Source organism: Ciconia boyciana, chromosome 1 (genome assembly GCF_034638445.1).
Source record: "Ciconia boyciana chromosome 1, ASM3463844v1, whole genome shotgun sequence".
NCBI classification, from domain to species: Eukaryota; Metazoa; Chordata; class Aves; order Ciconiiformes; family Ciconiidae; genus Ciconia; species Ciconia boyciana.
Genome location: NC_132934.1, coordinates 102,580,841 through 102,600,356, shown reverse-complemented (window position 1 = coordinate 102,600,356; position 19,516 = coordinate 102,580,841). Strand labels below are relative to the sequence as shown.

At 41.3% G+C, this 19,516-nt stretch overlaps 1 protein-coding gene across 1 annotated transcript; it reads right to left on the bottom strand.

The window, feature by feature from the left end:
- Window positions 1–6,035: 6,035 nt before the first annotated feature.
- On the bottom strand, window positions 6,036–16,606 carry GPA33 (glycoprotein A33). Its single transcript, XM_072851572.1, has 7 exons — window positions 16,558–16,606; window positions 11,735–11,886; window positions 10,613–10,823; window positions 9,901–10,059; window positions 7,495–7,608; window positions 6,852–6,969; window positions 6,036–6,160 (listed from the first exon to the last, which is right to left on the bottom strand). The coding sequence occupies exons 1-7, from the start codon at window positions 16,604–16,606 to the stop codon at window positions 6,079–6,081; spliced, it is 885 nt and encodes a 294-aa protein (XP_072707673.1). The 3' UTR covers window positions 6,036–6,078.
- Window positions 16,607–19,516: the final 2,910 nt, after the last annotated feature.

Here is a 19,516-nt window from a genome sequence, read left to right as displayed (position 1 = left end):
GAGTCATACCCAAATAGAAAACTTGCTTCCATTTCAGGGACTCTGGGTCTTGAGCTGTCACAGTCAGATGGTGCTGTGCTGAGGGTCAGGTTGTTCCAAATAAAAATTTGTGTTGGGTGAATGAAAACCTGTATTCAAGGAAGCCCTGTCTGGATTTCCTTGCAAAATAGCTGTAGTTTTCTGTTCCTGATACCTTTTAAAAAACCTGCATAATTAATACAGAGGGACTGTGCTTTTTGACCTGTTAGTTGAATTAAAAAGTGCTAATCCTTTCCCCTAGCAAGAATTTCAAACTTTCCCCAAAACTTAAGTGATTCAAGTATATGTGTGAAACTGAGTTTTTAATTTCTGGTTGATAGATAGTGGTATATGTAGCTGACTGCAAAGGCTTTAACATCTTTCCATTTGGCAGAGTAAATGTACTGTGGTGGGGCAGGGGAATAACAAGTTTGTTACCTAGTTTCTGCCCTCTTGATATCTTCTGCAGGATTATCATCCCTCACTTCCACCCTAGAATGAGCTGACAGTTAATTTTTATTGCAGCGATTCAGTGAAATGAAGAAATCTGCAAACACTTTTATTAGTCTAACCCTGTATTATCTCTGTTCCCTCACTTTTCCTTGGTTCTGTCTTAGAAGCTTCCACAAGCTTCTCTAATTACCATTTTCAAATAATTCCCCTCACTCCCTAGTGAACAGGTGAAAGGCAGGAGAGAGAAGTTCTAAATTCCCTTATGTTGAGCTATAATAAATTTAGTACTAGTTCCAACGCATCCCAGAATTAATCTTGACGGTTTGCTCATTGTACTGTGAACTTCTTCAGATAGAAGACTGCCTTGATGTCTTTCCTGGAACAGATGATACAAATAAATAGAAAAGTAGTGCTGTTACTCTAGCAACAAGAATTGTGAGATTAACTCTTGTCTGTCTGATCAGTTCTGAACTGTGCATTATACTGAATCCTGTTAATATGCAGTGGCAGTGCTGGCTTTTGTGTCTGTATAATACTGGAAATACTTCTCCAAAGTCCTGAGAAGAGTGAGGAAGGCAGTGAGAGCAGACCTTGGGTTATGTGGGAAATGGGTAGGGGTGGAATCCCTGGGGGGGCAGCTCTGAAGATTAAAGGAGCTCATTAAGGTTGGCAGTTCATTAAGAACAGCATCTTCCAAATGCAAGAACAGTCCAGGAGTGCAGGTAGATCTATCAGGAGACTGCTTTGTCTTTACAGGGAACTCATGGCTGCACCCTAGTCCTAGTGCAGTATATGGGAGGTAGAAGCAGGTGTGGGGTACAAAGGAAGAATCCACAAACACTGGCCAGGCATGTAGGGATGTTTTTTGGAAAGCCAAAGCTCACCTGGAGTTGATGCTTGCAAGGGATCAAAGTCAACAATAAGAGTTTTGGTGACTTTGTTAGCAGTAAAAGACTGAACAAGGAAAAAGTGGTCCTGTTGCTGAATAGTGTGAGTGATTTAGTAACATGGCTGGAGTAACACAGATAAGACTGAGGTGCTTGGTACCTTCTTTGTTTCAGTCTTTACTAATAAGGTGTCTCAGATCTCTCTACTCAGGAAGGGTTCAGGGGGGAGAACACCAGTGGTGGATGAAGATCAAGTCAGGGATCAGCTGGGAGATCTTGACCCATACAAGTCCATAGGGCGAGATGGGCTGCATCTGAGGATGCTGAGAAAGCTGCCTGATATCTTTGCAAGGCTGTTCTTTTACCTTTGAAAGATCACAGAGTGTGAAAAGTCCACCGCAATGGAAGGCAAATGTTGCACCCATCTGCCAAAAGGACAATCTAGGAAACCATAGACTGCTCAGCTCCACTGAACTCCTTGGAAAAACTGTGGAGTGAGTCCTTGGAACAAGTTTTTGGGTATGTGAAGGAGAAGAGGGAGACTGGGAACAGTCAGCATGGATTTGCCAAGGCTAAATCATGCCTGACCAGCCTGAATGCTTTCCATGATAGGCTTGTGAATAAATGGAGAGCAGTAGTGGTCATTTACCTTGACTTTAGCAAGGCTTTCAATATGGTCTCTCACAGTATGCTTGTATCCAAGTTGGGATGTTACAGTCTAGATGGGTGGACAACTAGATGGGTAAAAATCTGGTCAAACTCTACGTGGAGGCCAGTAGCAAGTTGGGGTACTGTTTACTGGCCTGTTTAGTGTCTTTAGCAATGACCTGGAGAAGGTGATGGAGTTCACTCTTGCCTGCAGAAAATGCCAAATTGGAGAGACCAGCTGATACGCTCGAGGGCAGGACTGACATACAGAGGGACCTAAACAGGCTGGATGGGTGGGCTAATAGGAACCTTATGAAATGCAGCAACGTCCTGCACCTAGGAAGGAAGAACCCCTTGCAACAGTACAGCCAGAACTGGCAGGAAAGCAACTCTGCTGAGAAGAAAGCCCAAAACTAAGAAGTGAACAACAAAAAAAAAAGGGTATTTGGAAGGTGAAATAGGAACAAGGGTGTTAATGAGAATACTTGCCTTGCAAGGTGTATCAGCGGACTGAGAATCCTGACTCCTCTTTATCTTCATGCTTCTCCTGCATTGTGGTGATCTGTGTCTCCAGTTAGGTCACTTAACTTCTGTCTCATCACTCTGTCACTCATAAATAATAGCAATTTGCTTGCAACATTCAGTAGTCCTTTGAGTTCCTTGGATGAAAAGTGCCTAGATAGCTGTTAAGAGTTATTCCTAAGTGACTGGTATTAGGAACAAATAACATTTTTTTTCCCCCAGTAAGCCATATAGTATATTGCCTTCAGAATGTTACAAGCAAGTAAAAATGTTAATGTGAATGGAAACAATTAAATCTGGGAAGTGAAGGAGCAGTGTACTGGGGAGATGTTCCTCCCCTTTAAATACAAGAGGGAAATGTATTATAGTCCTGGTTAATGTAAATGCTTTGAGCAGTGCTGGGTGAGCCAATTTTTCAAATTGTGTGCAAGATTTCTGTCCTGCCTGCTTTTCATTAGGTTGCTAGACTGATGAAGTGGACTTCTTTGCTTCCTTCATATGCTTCATTATAGAGTAAATGGCCTGTTGCAGGTTGCTGAGGTAGAGAGGTCAGAAGGAAAAACGGGTAATTTTTAAATATCCTCTTGGTATGCTTGCGAAAACAAATTTTGTGAAGTAATGATGTATCGAAATCTTACTGTGTGTGTTATTCCACCTCGGGTAACAGATCTCAGCAGTCCTGCAGATGGGAAAATGGTTTGGTGAGGGCTTAAATCCTTGTCTTCTGGTTCTTCCTGTTCATGCACAGATAAAGCTTGTATGTACATATTCTTCCTTGTGAAAGTTGAACATAACTAAACAGTAATTTACTATAGGCTGTGTAAAGGGTAAAATAGGAATTTACTTTTCTGCCTGGTCATTCATTTTCTGCCTACTTCTCACCTTTTGAGGGAAGTGAATATTGAAGATGGATATACATACATTAATTCTTTGGTATTAAGTATTGCTAGCTTTCCCCATCTTCCCCCCAAATACATTAGTGCTTCTTTAATTTTGTTTAAAGTTGTGGGTATACTACAGGTTCTTGGAGTTATTCCTGCTTTAAAAGACAAACAAGATACACAAGTAATTAATTCAGTCACAGGAAAACCTTGGAGTAAGCTAGGAATTTGAACATGTGTATTTCTGTCTGACTGAGTTTAACAAATTGGTTGAGGAAAAACACATGTAACATTCTGATAAATATACAACTTCCAAAATGTTAGTCTTATAAAAAAAAAGAAAAAAATTATAAGCAACAGTGAAATATCTCAGCCGTCTCTCTATGTGCTATCACTTAGTTTATTTCCCAGTGTAGAACTGAGCTTAGCATTGCAGAACGTAAGTAGTTCTGCTTTAATGGTTGTCAAGTTTGACTTTCTCACTTTTTCTCTGCTAGTTCTTATGGAACCTGCTTACAGAGAATTTAATTCATGGTTTTGAGGGTCATTATGTAATCTCTTCTGTATTTTGTGGCTGGTTTCTTCAGATAACTTAATGCAGATTTGCTAATCTGCATCTTTCTGAATGGTTAAAATGACCAATGTGCAAATGTTACTTCAAGACTTCAGCTGACAAGCAGCAATTAAGCTTCACATGTCATAAGAGTGAAGAGTATGGGATAGGTAACACAGTGCTAAAATGCTTTGGAGGCCAGAGCCAGTTTCTGGCCATAAATACTTCTGATAATTCTCAAGTCCTTTTGCTGGTCTTTCCAATTAAGATCCTTGATGAGAATTCACACTATTATCCCTCAGCAGAAGCCCTCTTCAGCCCCAGGGTATAGGTGTTTGTGAGGGAACGCAGAGTGCTGACTAATGTCTGTAACATTTATAAAAGAAATAGCTTTTGTTTCACAGTAAAAACTTGTTACAATGCTAATTAGATAATTCCTACTATACTTGCTTGTTACAAAAGAGAATAAAACATGTATCAGCTCTGTTTCTGAGCTATGCACCTAACTTTTTATCTGCCTCCAGCTTCTGCATGCAAAATTCTTTTTTAGTCATCCATTTTTGCAATGTTTTGTCATGCATCTAAACTAAGCATGGGAATAAGTCCTCAGAATGTCTTGCTGAGTTGCATTTTAGGTTGTTCATTGCCAGAGAGATTTGGGGTTGTATGTACTTTGTAAAGAACTCTGGTTGTTGGTCTTTGCAGGTGTTATTAGTACAAATGAATAATTATATTTGAAGTACCATGTAAAACAAAGGCAGCCAGAAAGCAAGCCAGAATAACAATTCTGGTAGTCTGATTTGCATAGTTCAAAATCTAGAAAATGCTGCCCATGTGTAGGAGGATTGCTAGTTCTTCTTTAAAGTTATATTTTGGATTTTTGTTACAGATTTAAAAGTAACTACTTGGGGGTAAAGGGTATGTGGGAGGCATTGCAGTGAGTTTCTGAAACTCCTGAAGTCGAAGATGCAACAGAGAGCTTTGAAAGGATAAATGTTGTAGTGTAAGCCATTTATTGAACATGTCTCTTTTTTAAAAACAAAACAAAAACCAAACAGCTCTTGATTAGTTTTAATACCTTATTGATAGTCTTTTGGATAAAGACAGTCCATTCTCTTCCAAAGATAAGATACTAGTGATGGGAGTTTTCTCCACATTTCCACGTTTTGCACATACAGCGCTTCTGATTAAATGGTTACAATTTTTAATAAAAAGGTACTTTTCCTCCTTTTCGCCCTTTCTTCTTTCTTCTTTTTATTAAAGCGGCACTTGCCATGTACATGCTCTCACACTGTCATTTTTTTCAGAAGCAGCAGCAGGAGCAATGGACTATTTCTGACTTGTCCATGTAACAGTCAGGAGGAAAGGATAACGTAATGAAAATTAGTATTCAGGAACTCTCTGAGCTGGAACTCATAAGTTGACTGAATCTGACAGTATATAGGCTCCTAGACTGTTTCTAGATCTTATCAGCTGCCAATTACAAATCCATCTAACTTCTTACCTTATCTATTCCATTAGTATGCATTGTTGTTCCAAACAGGAGACTTCCACTGGTCCTCTGTGAATTTTTTCCATACTTTTATTTATATGTGCATGTATAATATATACAAAGAACACATTTAATGTCCTTAAAAATCAGCTTGCTTTGGTCTGCATAAAATAATTTCTATACTAGACAATGCTGTAAGCTGTGACATTTGCGTAACACCATAAACAAGACCACCCTTCCTTGATGACTTGCAGTTAGTGACCTTGAAGTCTTCTGTGGATCTGGGGATACAGCAGCAACTCTGTTCTCCAAGTAGACCTGACTGGCTTCTTTTTTCAGAAAGTGGGAAGTCTAGAAGACTGGTTATTTTTGAATGGGTGAAACAGTGCTTCACATGCATTTTTCTGCTATGAGGTTATGTATTAGTACTCATTGTACGTTAAGCACTTCTTTCCAGGGAGACAAGGATATTGTCTCCCAGAACTTGAAGGCAGAGCCATTAGCTTTCATTTTATTATTCCAAAAAACCTTCTTGCAGTAAGAAAGAGGGATTAATTTCTTTTCTACAGTGGTGTCTGTGCCTCAGCAAATCCTGAAGATGTCATTGGCCTCCTGCTTCTTTCTTCATTCATCTGCAACATCTTCCTCTGCTCCCTGATTCCTTGTAGCCATCTCATTGGGGGGTTCCTTTCTATCTTCTTGCTTCCTAAAACATTGTTCAGGAGTAGAGATGTTAATTAAAACCAGCTAGAAGTTTTACTGAAGAGGTTTTGTGCTAGAATAGTTTTAGACTGCTCTGGAAGTGCAGTCTGACTGCAGACTGACCTGGAAGTGTACCAAACTGAACTCTCTAAATTAAGTCTTGCTGGTGATGCAAGAGGTGTGTGAGCTACTTTTTTTTCCATAGTGTGTATGTAGAGAAAGGGTGACTGGTGTATCTTTTCTCATCCCACTTTTCTTCCAATGGTCTGTTCCCATCATGAGAATAAACAAAAGGTTTCTATCTTGGAGGGATAACTCTGAATGGTGATTTAGGCTAGCAAGGACAGAAGGCTAGCAAGGGCAGAAACAGCTATAGGGACTCAGAGAAATGAGAAACAGTCTGGGCTTTGCTTATCAAGTAGCTGTGCATGCTTAACTGACTTGGGCTTGCTAATTCAGTTCCAAGGTTTCAATGTTTGGGTTCTACCCCAGAGACCACAAAGGTGTCTTGTAATACTGGGCATATTCTGTGAGAAGAGATGGGAGCCACTAGGGTAGAAACTGAAAGGAGAAAGCAGTGCACAGTTTCCTTGATTTCTTTTTTCTCCTGTGCTTTTCACTCCATATGTTGATGCTGGAGGGAGAACATAAACCCTTTGTAAGTTCCATTCACTTTTCTAGAGAAAGGTACTTACGTCATCTCATAGTCCTTGTCCGCCCGACAGCAGCAGCAATAGGCTAAAATACCAATAACTATAATTGCAGCAACAGCTCCACCAATGATGCCAGCGTAAAGAGCAATGTTCATGGATGCTATACGGGAAGAAAAGAGTTATCCCTTTGCAGTGTGAATGATATCAAATGCAATCAGCACAATCACTGGACTTCAAATCCCACTACCAGATGTCAGATTGCACTACCACATCCAGACTGAGTGGAAGCCACATTTATTTGACTACAGCAACAGGAATTAATTCTGTGCTGGGTAGCTGATAAGTCTGCAGGAGCAATTAGTTAGATAAAGATAGGGAGGAGCCCCTGGATCTGAACAACTGCTGTACTTTGTCAATAAAGTTTAGTTTCAAACTTTGAGGACTCAGGCCTGTCTCACTCTACGCATTTTTTTGTCATCTGTGAACTAACCCTGAGTTAGTGAGTGCTCTATGAGCATGTAAACGAATGCAGAGAATCTGTCTTAAAGGTAAAAAAAGTGTGCTGCTTTTTTTTTTTTTTTTAGAATTTTATACTTCTATCTGCATTGCCTCTGTTAATCCTTTGCCACTTAGCTAGGGTACTTTCTCTGGTACTGCTCTTCTGGTAAGCAACCCCGTCTCTTACGTGGCACAACGCTGACCGTCATGTTGCAAAATTCCTTTCCCACAGTGTTTGTTGAAGTGCAGATGTAAAACCCAGAGGTATCTGCCGAGATGTTCTTCAGAGTTATTTGTTCCCCTGTTGTGAAACACAAATCCAGTCCAAAAAAGAAAAGAATTGAAGCAGGGAAGGAAGTGGGGACAGCAGCCCTTCAATTCTAGCCCAGGGTAGTGGGAGTGATGAGAAGTTATTAAAGCTGATGGATTACTCTGTCTTGCTCGGGAGCTGCCATGCTAGTCCCTAGGTTTTAGTGTGATCTGTGGGAGGACAAACCGAAGTGTGCTGTTTTGATTACAGGGAACATGGGGCATTTGAACATTCCTTTTAGAAAGAAAATTGTAGGTGGAGGGTAAAGAAGTATGTGTCCTTAGTGAAAGCTTTTTTTTTTGCACTGCATTTTGCTGCAAAATAGAAGGTGGCCCAAACCAGCATCTGGCTTTGAGAACTGGCCACCTGATGAATTAACTTGTCAAACAACAAAAAGCTCTTCAATCCTCCAGCTCTTAGGATTTCAGATCTGAATTGTTTAGCAATGGGGGAAATAGCTTTCTAGTCCTAGAGAGACCATGCAGGCTGTGAAAATAAATGAAGGACAAGAAATACAGTGACATGGCATTGTTATGACACTGATGTTTTCTGTCCAACCCAACAGAGCTCAGAACCATATACTGAAGCTTAGCTCTCTATGCTCAAGCAGTCAGTTTTTGTTTGTTACATTTCTAGCTGACATTTGTGAGTGTGGTCCATGCTTTTTACTTGTGATCTACTGATAACGGTCTAGATTCCTGCTCTAAAAGCAAAAGGCTCTGAATACTTTTCAGTGACTTTCCTGTTTTATTTTCCCTGTGATCTCTCACTTCTTTCCAGACCACTCGTGGGATTGAGATTCTGTTTAGTCTCTGCTGGCGCCTAGCGCCAGATAGTAAAAGAGCATGGTTTGGGGGTTTTTTGTTTGGTTGGTTTTTTTTTTTGGTTTTTTTTTAGTCTCTCCATACTGTCTGTGCTTATTTCCTTCTTTTTTTTTTTTTTTTCAGTGTGATGTTTATAGCTCTCAGAGTTGCAGTCTATTGCCGGACTGTAAATCCTCCTATATTAAATCAAAAGTACTTGACTGGTGAGTCAAATCGGGAAAAATGCGAGTCAGATACTATCAATATTGGAGCGGCTCCTAAGGGGATCCTGCACGCTCTGCAGCACTGGGACTTGCTTAGCACAGAAAGAAATTGCTTGTAGCCACAGTAGGGTGCCCAGCCAGCTTGGGGCAGAAGGGGACAGTCGGCACACAACTCGGACATCAGTGCTCTGATGAAAACAGAAATGAGGTGGAAATGGATCAGAAGAGACTCCTGTCCCAGGGAAGAACAGGATGATGGCAGAAGCAGGCGGCAGCTGCTGCTATAAGACGACAAATCCCGGTATGTTCAGGGCCGTGCGTGATGCGTTGGCACCGCTTAGTGGCCAGTCAAATGAATAAGGTTTGTGTCCCTGGTGACATTTTATCTTTTGCATAATTTATGCAAGAATCGGCAAGCGAGTGTTGAATATCCTATCGAGTCTGATCATAGTTAGTTTACCTCCTTAGCAATGCGACAGTAACTTAAACCAAAACGGGTAGGTGCAGATACTCAGTCTTTCTGGAGCTGAACATACCAGGAAGAAACAAAGTTGTTAAACGGAATAACTCGGAGTTCTCTGTCACTACTACACCTCAAAGACTATTAAACCCTCATTTCTGTGTAAATAGTTCTATGAAATGTCCTGTCACGGAAATTCAGTTCCTTTTTTTTTTTTTCAGATTCTGACTTAAAATAAAAGCAAATAAAATATTGCAGCCTGTGTGACAGTCCTAAAGAACCAGAAGCCTCTTTTATGCTCAAAGCAGGAATGGTGTAACTCCTTCTGATACCACCTTCCTCTAGGTGAGGAGTCATCTCTGGAAGGAAAGTGGCTTCCAGAGCCAACTTTTGTTTGCCTTCACCACAGAAAGTGACCTGGTCATTGTTGAGGGAGCTGGCATATAAAGACACACCAGTTAGAAACCTCAATGTTATTCCTCATGTTATGGCCCCCTTACATCCAGCAACTGAGAAGTAATTGTTTCTGGCTGCTTCCAGAGTGAGCCAGCTTTCTCACCAGGTGAGAGCTGAAGCAAAAAATCTTATTGACCATTTTTACTTCAGGTAACAGTCCTTTTCCGCCTGCTAAGTTAGTCGTGAGTGTGTCTTGTATCAAACGACAACTTTTCAAAATCCTGGTCAGAGAACTTCCTAGAAAAAGCCTTAAGTGTGTTTTTTGTATTTGCATTTCAAAATATTTCCAATCCTGATCTACAGAGAGCTCAAAGACTTGATGTCTTTGAATTTCCCATACCTTCTGTTGTTTGTAGTACACGGGGCTCATTTTGTACATTGAAGCTTTGCCAGGTATATCTGGGCTTTGGGGAGCCCTCATGAGAAATGCAGGTCAGATTGATTGTCTGTCCATATTCTGCTGTCCCCAAAATCTTGCATTCTGGCTTGGATGGTGCAACTGAAGGAAGAAAAAAGCGAAGAATTTTATTAATCAGAAGTAGTGTTTTATTTCAACCCATCTCCTGCACCTGTGGTTTTTATTCTTGCTAAACAGAGGCTGGTCTTGCACCTACCACCTTCTCAACAGAACTGGAGTGAACTTGTCTGTAATTTGTTTCTCCCTTCCTGGCACTGATCAGCCAAGAAGGAATTGTAAGATGCTTTTTGGGATATGTCTAATAGAGTTGGGTAACTCCACCTTTGATAACTGGAGTATGACAAGCCACAAGGGGAATGAGGAATGCCCTGGAATGAGGCAAGGGTTATTAGGAAAATGAACTATACAACTCTAAAGACTATTTTCTACAGTTGGGTATCTAAGGGAGTTGGGTGCTCTAAGCCTTCCAACCTACTTCCATAGGAGTAGGAAAAGACCACAGATGGAATTGTGGATGATGACTTCCTGGAAAGTTTTTTTTCTGTTAAAAAATCTATTGTATAAACCAACGTGGATATTAGAGGAAGGACAGCGTTTTATCTAATGGGTCTGGTGTTGTCTCCATCATGCTTACCAAGGACTAAAAGAGCCAAGGTTGCAGTCTGCCTGGGGGGGTCATTTCGTAGACGAACGTTGCATGCATATGTCCCGTTGTCTTCCATGGTCACTGCATTGATTGTGATACTGATGTCCCTTTTGTTTACATCACCACTAAACTGTATACGGTTTTCATAGCCCTTGCCATACTGTACAAGTCCATCAAAATACCTAGTGACAACATCATCCTGATAGAGAGGGAGGGAAAATGATCAATCTTCTGTGTGAGTCTACAACCTAACTCAATGGATTAGCCCACTCTTAAGAGAAGAGCAGCTTGGAAAAGAGGGCCTTAAGCTGCCCCAGTTTGCCAAAAAGCCAAGAAAAACATAGAAATTCAAAAGGGTCTGCGTTTCTGTCTGGAATCCCCTTCCACCTTATCTGAAGTCAGAGACAACTGATTTCTTTTGCTGGGGCTTACTCACCTTTCCTCTCCATGACAGGACACCATGAGACTTGTCTGAGATCCATATGTCAATCAAATTCCCCTATGATTACACAAACTCCCTTGCTTTTGTCCAGCAAGAAGCTTCAGAGAAGAAAGCCTTGACAGTTACTGCAAGGAGATCTTCAAAGGCTGCTTCCTCTCTCACTAATTCCCAAGAAGTCAAGGAGAACTTTAGAGGTCTCTCTACCTTCAAATACTCCACATGAATGTAGGAGACCTCAAGAATCTCTCCATGTACTATTATCATCTATTTAAAACTTTTTATACAGTATCAATGATATGTATATATATAAATATATATGTATAATATATATACTTAAAATATACATATCTTTTTATAAAGTATCTGAGTATTTTACATATGCTAATAGACGTAAACCCACAGTACATACAGTGATGTATCCTCAATACACAGATGCAAGACCAAGAGAGAGAAAAGAGAAGGATGGGGGCTTGCCTAGCATCATGCAATAGATTTGGGATAAATTGCATCTAGAATCAGAGCTTCTGTTTGCATAGTTCTGAGATTAAAGAAAGTCTTGAAGGAATCTTTTTCTTCCAGGACACATTCCCACCCACAGTTCTGCTTCCATCTCTCCTTCCACCCCCCTCTTGGATGCCCTATTGTATTCTTTATGCAACTTGATTTACCACGCTATTGATTTTCCTCCAGTAAACAATGTCTCCTGAGGCAATAGAAGCGTCTGTTTTAAAATTGCAGCGGAGAGTAACATTGTTCCCTCGTGCCACCTGTATTTCCTTGGCAGGTGCTTCCACAATCAGGGCATGAGCAGTCACTAGAACTAGAAAGAGAATAAATTCTGCAGTCAGCAAAATTAACGATGTCTGGATTCCACGTTTTGTCTCTTTGGCTTTCTTACATGCCACAATAACCCCACATCCCCTCTGTCATCCTTGACATTCCCCACTGAGCAAGAGGTGATGTATGGTGTGGCTGATTGACTATAGAAAGCTGCTGCACAGGATGGCTAAGAGCTAAACTCTGCTTTCCGTTCCTTGCTTCCCTCTTCTTCACCTGGACATACATTGCCATGGAGTTTATAAAGATATATTTCTTTTTTTCTGAGCCCTCTTTCAGTGTGACTGACATCCTTTGACAGTTCTAAATGTACAGAGGGAGACAGATAAACAGATAATACAAGTGCATCAGCAGTCTTAAGGATTCAGGCTAAACTAACAAATTGATATTGTCAAATTTCAGGGATCAGAAAAACTGTCAAATAATGTGCCTCAATCCAAGTCCATAGAGAAGTGACATTTTGTGCTAGGGAATCAAAACCTGTTCATGTAATGCCCTGAAAAGAGAAAAACCTAGAAAAGCAAAGAGAGCTTGAAAGAAACAAGAGAAGAATAGCTATTCGTTTTTAAAAATGAGTAGGGTAGTAGTCACCTTTCTCCAAGAACTGTAGCTCCTGCCTGTGGAGCACAGGAATAGCTGAGAGTTGAATAAAACAGAAATCCCTCTGTTCCCTGGTGAAGCATGCAGGGCACAAGGTAGGTGTTTCTTGTACGCTGTATTCCATTTGACTTGATGCTTAATTTGTCATACCCCAGCATTAGCTAGTGTTAGGTCTTAGTTATTCTCAGAATTGGGCTGGAAGTTTACCTCTGCCCTGCCATAGATGACCTTCATGCCTGTGGAAACCTATGTTTAAAAACACCTGCTTTCTCCTTACAGTTTGTGTGGGGGTTTGTTTGGGTTTTTTTATGGCACCAAACTGAATCATTTGAAAAAAATCTAAGTCTAAAACCAGTGAAAGAGAGTGCAGGGAGGCAAGAAAGGGAATGCTGCTCAGAGGCACTCCCATGGCAAACAGGGGCATGGTCCAGTAAGGAGGAAAGTGGAGGGGGACAGAGATGTATGCTCTTCCTGTGAGGGGCATGCTGTGTGTGGTGGTGAAGGTTTGTGTCTGAAAGGACCAGGCTGAGTCAGTGTTCTCCAGAGAGGATTTGACTGAAAAGTTGCCATCTAGCAAGCTTTGGGTCCTCATTCTGCCACATCTCTGTCCCGATTAGATCCATAAGGAAATGTAATGTGTAAGGGAGAGAACAAAGGATATCTAGATTCCACCCTGAGTTGCAATTGTGAATACATGCTTTTTTAGTCAGGAAAAGACCACAGCCACATGCATTAGGTCAATAAAAGTAAGCCATTGGCAAGTTGAGCACTACCAAATCCTTGACTATAACAGCAGTGAATGACAGTGTCCCTTAGAAAATAACAGGCTAATAACAGGATAATAACAGGGACCCAAAAGGTTGTGTTGTCGCTGTGCTAGGAACCTGCTGGTAACAATTCAGGTACTTGCACAGGGTAATATGGGACAGTTGGCACAGGGATCTGCTCCCCCTCAGGAGAGGCAGCTTCCCAGATCCAGTCTGTTCTCCATAGCAAATGGTCCTTCAAGTCTCTTCTTAGGAATGGCCTATACTTACAGAACTGCTGCATCTTCCCTCTCCTGAGAGGAGTTTGATGGGACTTTTCACAGCAGCCAAACCTTTCCCTCCCCTGCACCCCTCTTTCCTTGCTGCCAGGCAGGGATGCCTTCCCTTTCCACAGCTGTCTTCAGAAGCAGCTGCAGACATTTTCAGCAGGAGTACAAAGACTGCCTTCTGCTCTTGTTAGCATCTGGTAAGGAGAGGCGTCTGAGTGACCAGAGCAGGATGCTTCTAGCCGAAGTTCCCACCTTTCTGTGTTCCCTGTCCCATAACCGAGTTGTTCTGTGGTCTTGCACAGTTAATTAGTTAAGCGTGCGTTTTAGCCTCTTCCTCTGTGACATGGCGGTAGTGGTTTCTGTTCTCTTGGGGATTAATTCATTTACAGCTGCTGACAGCTATGAGAAGGAAACCAGCAGGGCAAAGTACTTCTAGCATGGTTTTATTGCAGCCACTCCCAGGTCTTTCCCTGCTCTGGAGCACCCAGTGCAAGAGCCCCAGGTGTTTGCATAGCCCCAGGGCTCTTTCTCACTGTGTTTTTCATCGTGCTCTCTATAGGAGAGACACCTATGAAAGCTTTCTCGTTGCCTGCCTCAACTGGCTAGAAACACTTTCCTGCATTTAGGTAAAAAGCACCACTATCTGTACTAGGAGATGGAGCAAAACCCATTTCCTCATCCTTTTGCCACTCAGAAACTGGTTCCACCAGGCCGGGGTTCACTGACAGGTCATTAACTCAGCCCTGAGGCAGAGAAGAGACGGCCCAACCCTAAGGCTTCCCCTCACAAGTGCTTTTCCTTCTTCCAACTGGACGGCTCAAATCCTACAATAAGCGAGATCTTTGTTTTTTTCCAAACATGTCTTCAGTGCAGAGTCAGCTGAACTAAAGCTGAACTAAACACTGTGTAGAAGAGTCACAGCCTGTAACAAGCAAGACTGCTTATTCATCTGTTGCTCTCACCCTAATGCCCGACTTCTCCTGATGCTCTCCTGTTTTTCACCCATGACTTCTCTTTCTGTCTCCCACTCCTCCCTTGTTAGGGCTCCTTCTGGCTCTCAGGAAAGCTGCACGGTTTCATTCTGGATCGCCATGTACTCACTCTGATTTCCTCCTTCCTCCTTCTCACCACATTTCACTTCTTCATAAAGTCACCAACAGCCAACTAGTCACAGTCAGCATATCTGAAATTGGGGTTTATTCTTCAGGGTTGGGGTTTTTTTCTGAGAGGAAACAGAATCTATTCAAAGTACAGCTGAAGGGAGGAGAGGGCCAGTTCTGAAAGAACTTCAGAAAAGGAGAGAGGGCGAATAGCCTATATAGTACTAGAGGGATGGTGTCACCTAGATTTAAGCCTTAGGATTACTTTTTTGTGTGTTATTAATTAGTATGTCTATAGCATTTTAAGAAATTGAGAAATGTTTTCTCTCCCTCTGTTCAACTTAAACATTTGTACTTGTACAAACGAAGAAGAAAATCAAAGTGACGTGTCTACTTTCACATTCCTTACTAAGTGTTAATCAAAACAGAATAAAGGGCAATTAATAGAGCTGGAAACAATTAGAGGAATATTTTGTTTGCTGAAAAAAATTGAGATTCTGATCAATCAAAAGTATTATTGCTGTTTTGTCTTGGTGTATTTGGCTAGTGAGAAAAGTAGGAAAAGTGGAAATGTGTTACTTCACTTTTACAAGGAAATGCTCCAACTTTTAATTCCTCAATACTTTACTTCAGAATTTAGCTGAAATTTAATTCCAAAGTGGGAGAGGGGAAACCTCTTAAACGTGAAATTTGCATTAAAAGTAAATATTTTGTTTGATCCAGAATAACCATTAGGGGCTTTTCCTTCAGCAAGTACATGGTACCAGTTACACAACTGCAGTGAAAAGCTGTACAGCAGAAGATGTCAGCCCGTGCTGAGATCCTGATGCAGCTCATTCAGGGCAGCTTTGGCATCCCAACACGGCACTGCCATGGGCTGTGCAGTTTCTCCACTCTAGTGCAGTGCAAGAATCTACTATACCTTCTCAAAAAAATTTTTACAGGCCAGTATTTTAACAGCGAATTACTATTTGAGTCCTGTCCAAACAGGCAAGAAGAGCTTCACCCAACATACATATTTCTGTTCTGAAAAGTTTCCCATCTATAATTTGGATAGCATGAAAGGTGAGAATAGTGAAAAAGAAGAATGAATACCAATAGCATTACACAATTTACATAATGATCATCAAATCATGACCCAAGTCACATTTGTTGCATATGGACCACATCCACTTTGTCTAATTACGTTAAACTTTGTGAATTTCCTTCTTGTGGGTCTTATTGTTGTAGTGAGGTTTTCAGGATTTTTCGTAAAAAACCCCAAGCAATTTCCATGTCTTTAGCTTGCTTTGAAGCCTGGCAGAAGGTGTAGGAGCATTGGTATGAGAAGACAAGACAGGTCAAAAAGCAGTGGAACTGAGACTGCAGGCTCTGCAAGGCAGGATAAGAAGGGCAAATCTGTGATGAAGGCCAAGGGCGAGCTGGCTGATTTATATGCGTTAGTAGGGATTGTTGTGCATCCCCTTGACATGAATAATATATAGAGATCACAAGTTGTATTGGAGTACATATAAACAGTAGGATTTAAACTTACGGAGATGTATGCTACATGCAGATTTATGTATAAAAGAATAAAACCCAAGGGCTTTACTTTTCCACTTTCAGTTGAGGAAGTTCCTTCTTCAGAGATAAGCATTCTATTTACCAGAAGCTATTAAAACTGTTTTTAAAAAATATTTTCCAGCCTCATGAGGAATAGCATTCTTTTCCTCTTCCTAACACTGTCTTGCGGCTTTATGAGATGCCTGTGAGTCTGGACATTCAGCACAGAGATGGTAAACACACCTGCCTGATCATAAACATGAAGGAACTTTTACTAAACAAAAAAGAAACACACAATGTCCATTGGAATACTGGGACTTTGTAGTGCTGTTTCCTTCTACCTAACCCTTGAGGACATAACCAAATTAGTACTCACTTGCACTGAAAAAGAACAGCCCAAGTCTTTTCATTGCCGTCTTCCTCATCTCTCCTTTGTTTCACCTCAAGGTGCTCTTCTTTGTAATCTCTAGGTGGCTGGGTAAGTAATTGGCTTTAGCCGAAGGGCTGCTTCACCATGGCATCACAGGGTCACTTCCTCAGTCTCTTTTAAAGTACTTCTCTGGTCTGCCACTCCCCTCCCAGGCAGAATGACAAGCCAGATCACCAGTAGGCTTTGACATCGCTTGCTGCTCTCTGCCTAGGAGCAGAGAGGAGACTTGTGAACTCCTTCCCCAGTTGTGAACTTTCTTCCCCAATTAAACTTCTCCAACACGCAGGTACTTAAAGCGAGAGAAGAGGCAAAGTGAAGGGTGCGGTGACTGGGTGTGTACAATACAACAATTGGAGTAATGCATGTGATGACATGTAACTAGGGGAGGATAAGCTTCACTTCCTCTTAAATATTTATTAAGGGAGCTTAGGGCCAGAGTTTAAAAGGTATTGAAGTATTTCACAATGCAGGCAGCTTCCCACATCCAGGCTTTAAAGAACTGAGGTGCTTAACTCCACTTACTTTAACTACCTGTAAGAATATGTAATTTATGAGAATTTGATGACTAATGGGCTATCTAAATATAAGTGAGATGCATCTCAACCAGGTTCTTATGCTCTTATGCCTACTGTTCAGCTGTCCCACTGCGTGGCTTGCACAACAGCTGTATGTACCAAAGGTACTTTTTACCTTTCCGCTGAAAAAGGCTGTTAGATAAACTGATCAATGGCTTGTAGCATGCTAGCTACGTATCTGCCGAGGCATGCGCGGTGAAAGTCCAGCCACTGCTCACGGATTCTGGATAGGCACTTGGAAAGCACAAATAACTGCTACTATAACTGACTGAAGAATAAAAGGAGGACTGATGGCAGCTCAGGCAAATATCTGACATTACATTTAATTGAGTGCAGCTGGCTAGCATGTCTTTTAAACTCTTCACTGTCAATAGGCAGCAAGGGATGTCTCCATCTGGGATAGTAATCTATGCTCTATTTCTAGCCATTTGAGAGACAAAGTCACTTTTAGGGTGTGAGTGATCAATTTAGGCATCTTAGATGGGGACTTCATGTCTTCAGACATCATTTTCAGATGAAATGAATCATAGTCGCAATGCAGTGATAATACTGATGAACTCTGTTTTGATTATTGAAGGAGGCTACTTCAAAAGTGAGTGTCTACACCAAAGACAGCTGTGTTTAGTCCAGTAAAGTGGATCTGGATCTTGATCTTGTGCTGACCCCATACTTGCATGGTAAGCCTGCCCAAAGCCATGCTAAAGACCGCCTTTTTGTCTATATGGCTGTTGTTCAAAACACTTCCAAGACAATGAAACTTATGAGTGACTGAAAATCCAATCCCTCTGATAGAAAGGACAATCTATACTTCTGTGCTTGATATATAACCTCAGTTATCTTCCAACAAACTGCTAGCACAAAGCAAATTAAAGCACATCAGAGTACAGAAACTGTATTCTTTGGCAATCATCCAAGTGAGGACAGCCAGTAGAAAAATTCATCCTGCTGTATGCGTCTCTTCTTTGACAGGCTGCAGGCATTAGGAGATGGCAAGGACCCTGCAAAGAGAGGAGAGCCTTTTTCCAAAAACAGCTTTCTATCCTCTAAATGCTAACTAGAAATGACTTAAGATGTAAACAAAACTGGAGCAAGGTCAGTAGTCTCCTTTCTCCTCTTTGGAGCCCACAAGGATGAGGTTCCCCACAAGGATGAGGTTCTTAAATATTTACCTCCGTTGAAGACTTTAAGATCTTTGTGACATTATCCCACAGCCTCCAGGGAGAGACATGTAGGATCTTTACTCTAGCCTCCACACTTCTGATTTTGCTCCCATTTAATATTTTAACTGAATCTGATGGACAGAGATAGTGACAGAAATGCCATCACTGTACTGTTAATTCTCAGTTCTGTACATAACAGCTTTGAGTATTCACCGAAAGAACTTGGTTACAGTCCCTGACATACACTGTACCAACTTGGTAAGCTTACCATTATTCTCTTCACAGAAATAAGACTATCACTATAATGTATACAACTTCTCTTCTCCCCAATAATTTCAAAACCTACTTGACTGATTTCAGCTAAATTTGACAGATGAATAGTAACCTTAAAGATGGGAAGTTCCTTTCAGTCTCATAAAAATCAGCTATCCCAATCAGTTGGGATAAGAGAGAAGTCTAAGTTAATGGTACCTCTTAGGCATTAATCATTGTCTTCCATTCCAAGAATCTGTGGTTGCACAACTGACGCACCTAACTGTGGTCTGTCTCATCTCTTGCGCAGCCAGGCAGATAGGGAAATACGGTACAATGAGAAGTCACAGGGGGGAAGAGCTGATGACTTCGTGAGGGATGTTTATCGTGCTGGGGCACCTGGACTGCAGGACACATGTCCATTGGAAACCAGGCTTGTTAATCCCACTGCTTGTGGAAATACATGGGGTTTAGTCTGTTTTCTTAACTTCAGCAACTGGCTAGTAAAAACGCCACAATAGAGAGAACTTGCAGAGTTAAGCTGAAAACAGTGCCTATAACAATAGTTCCTCAAATACCTAAAGCAGGTCTGAGCTTAGTAACCTTACTGTCTAAAAGATGGTATGCAGATTAAGCACTGCATCTTAACCCTGAAACAAATGCACTATTTTCACACAAATTTGTTATTTAACTGTAAAAGTAACAAGGTGCATCCTCTCCAAGTATATTGGCATGTGTCTTGTTCCACTGCGCTGGGGAGGGAGGGACAGGCACTGGATCTCATCTCACGGTCCATAACTTGGACAGGCTGCCTTAACTGGTGTCCATGCAGAAATACTGGTGTGGAAACGATTCACTGTGGGAACAGTTTTACCCTGCCTCTATCAGCCACTCAGTTGCATTACAAGTAAGTAAGTT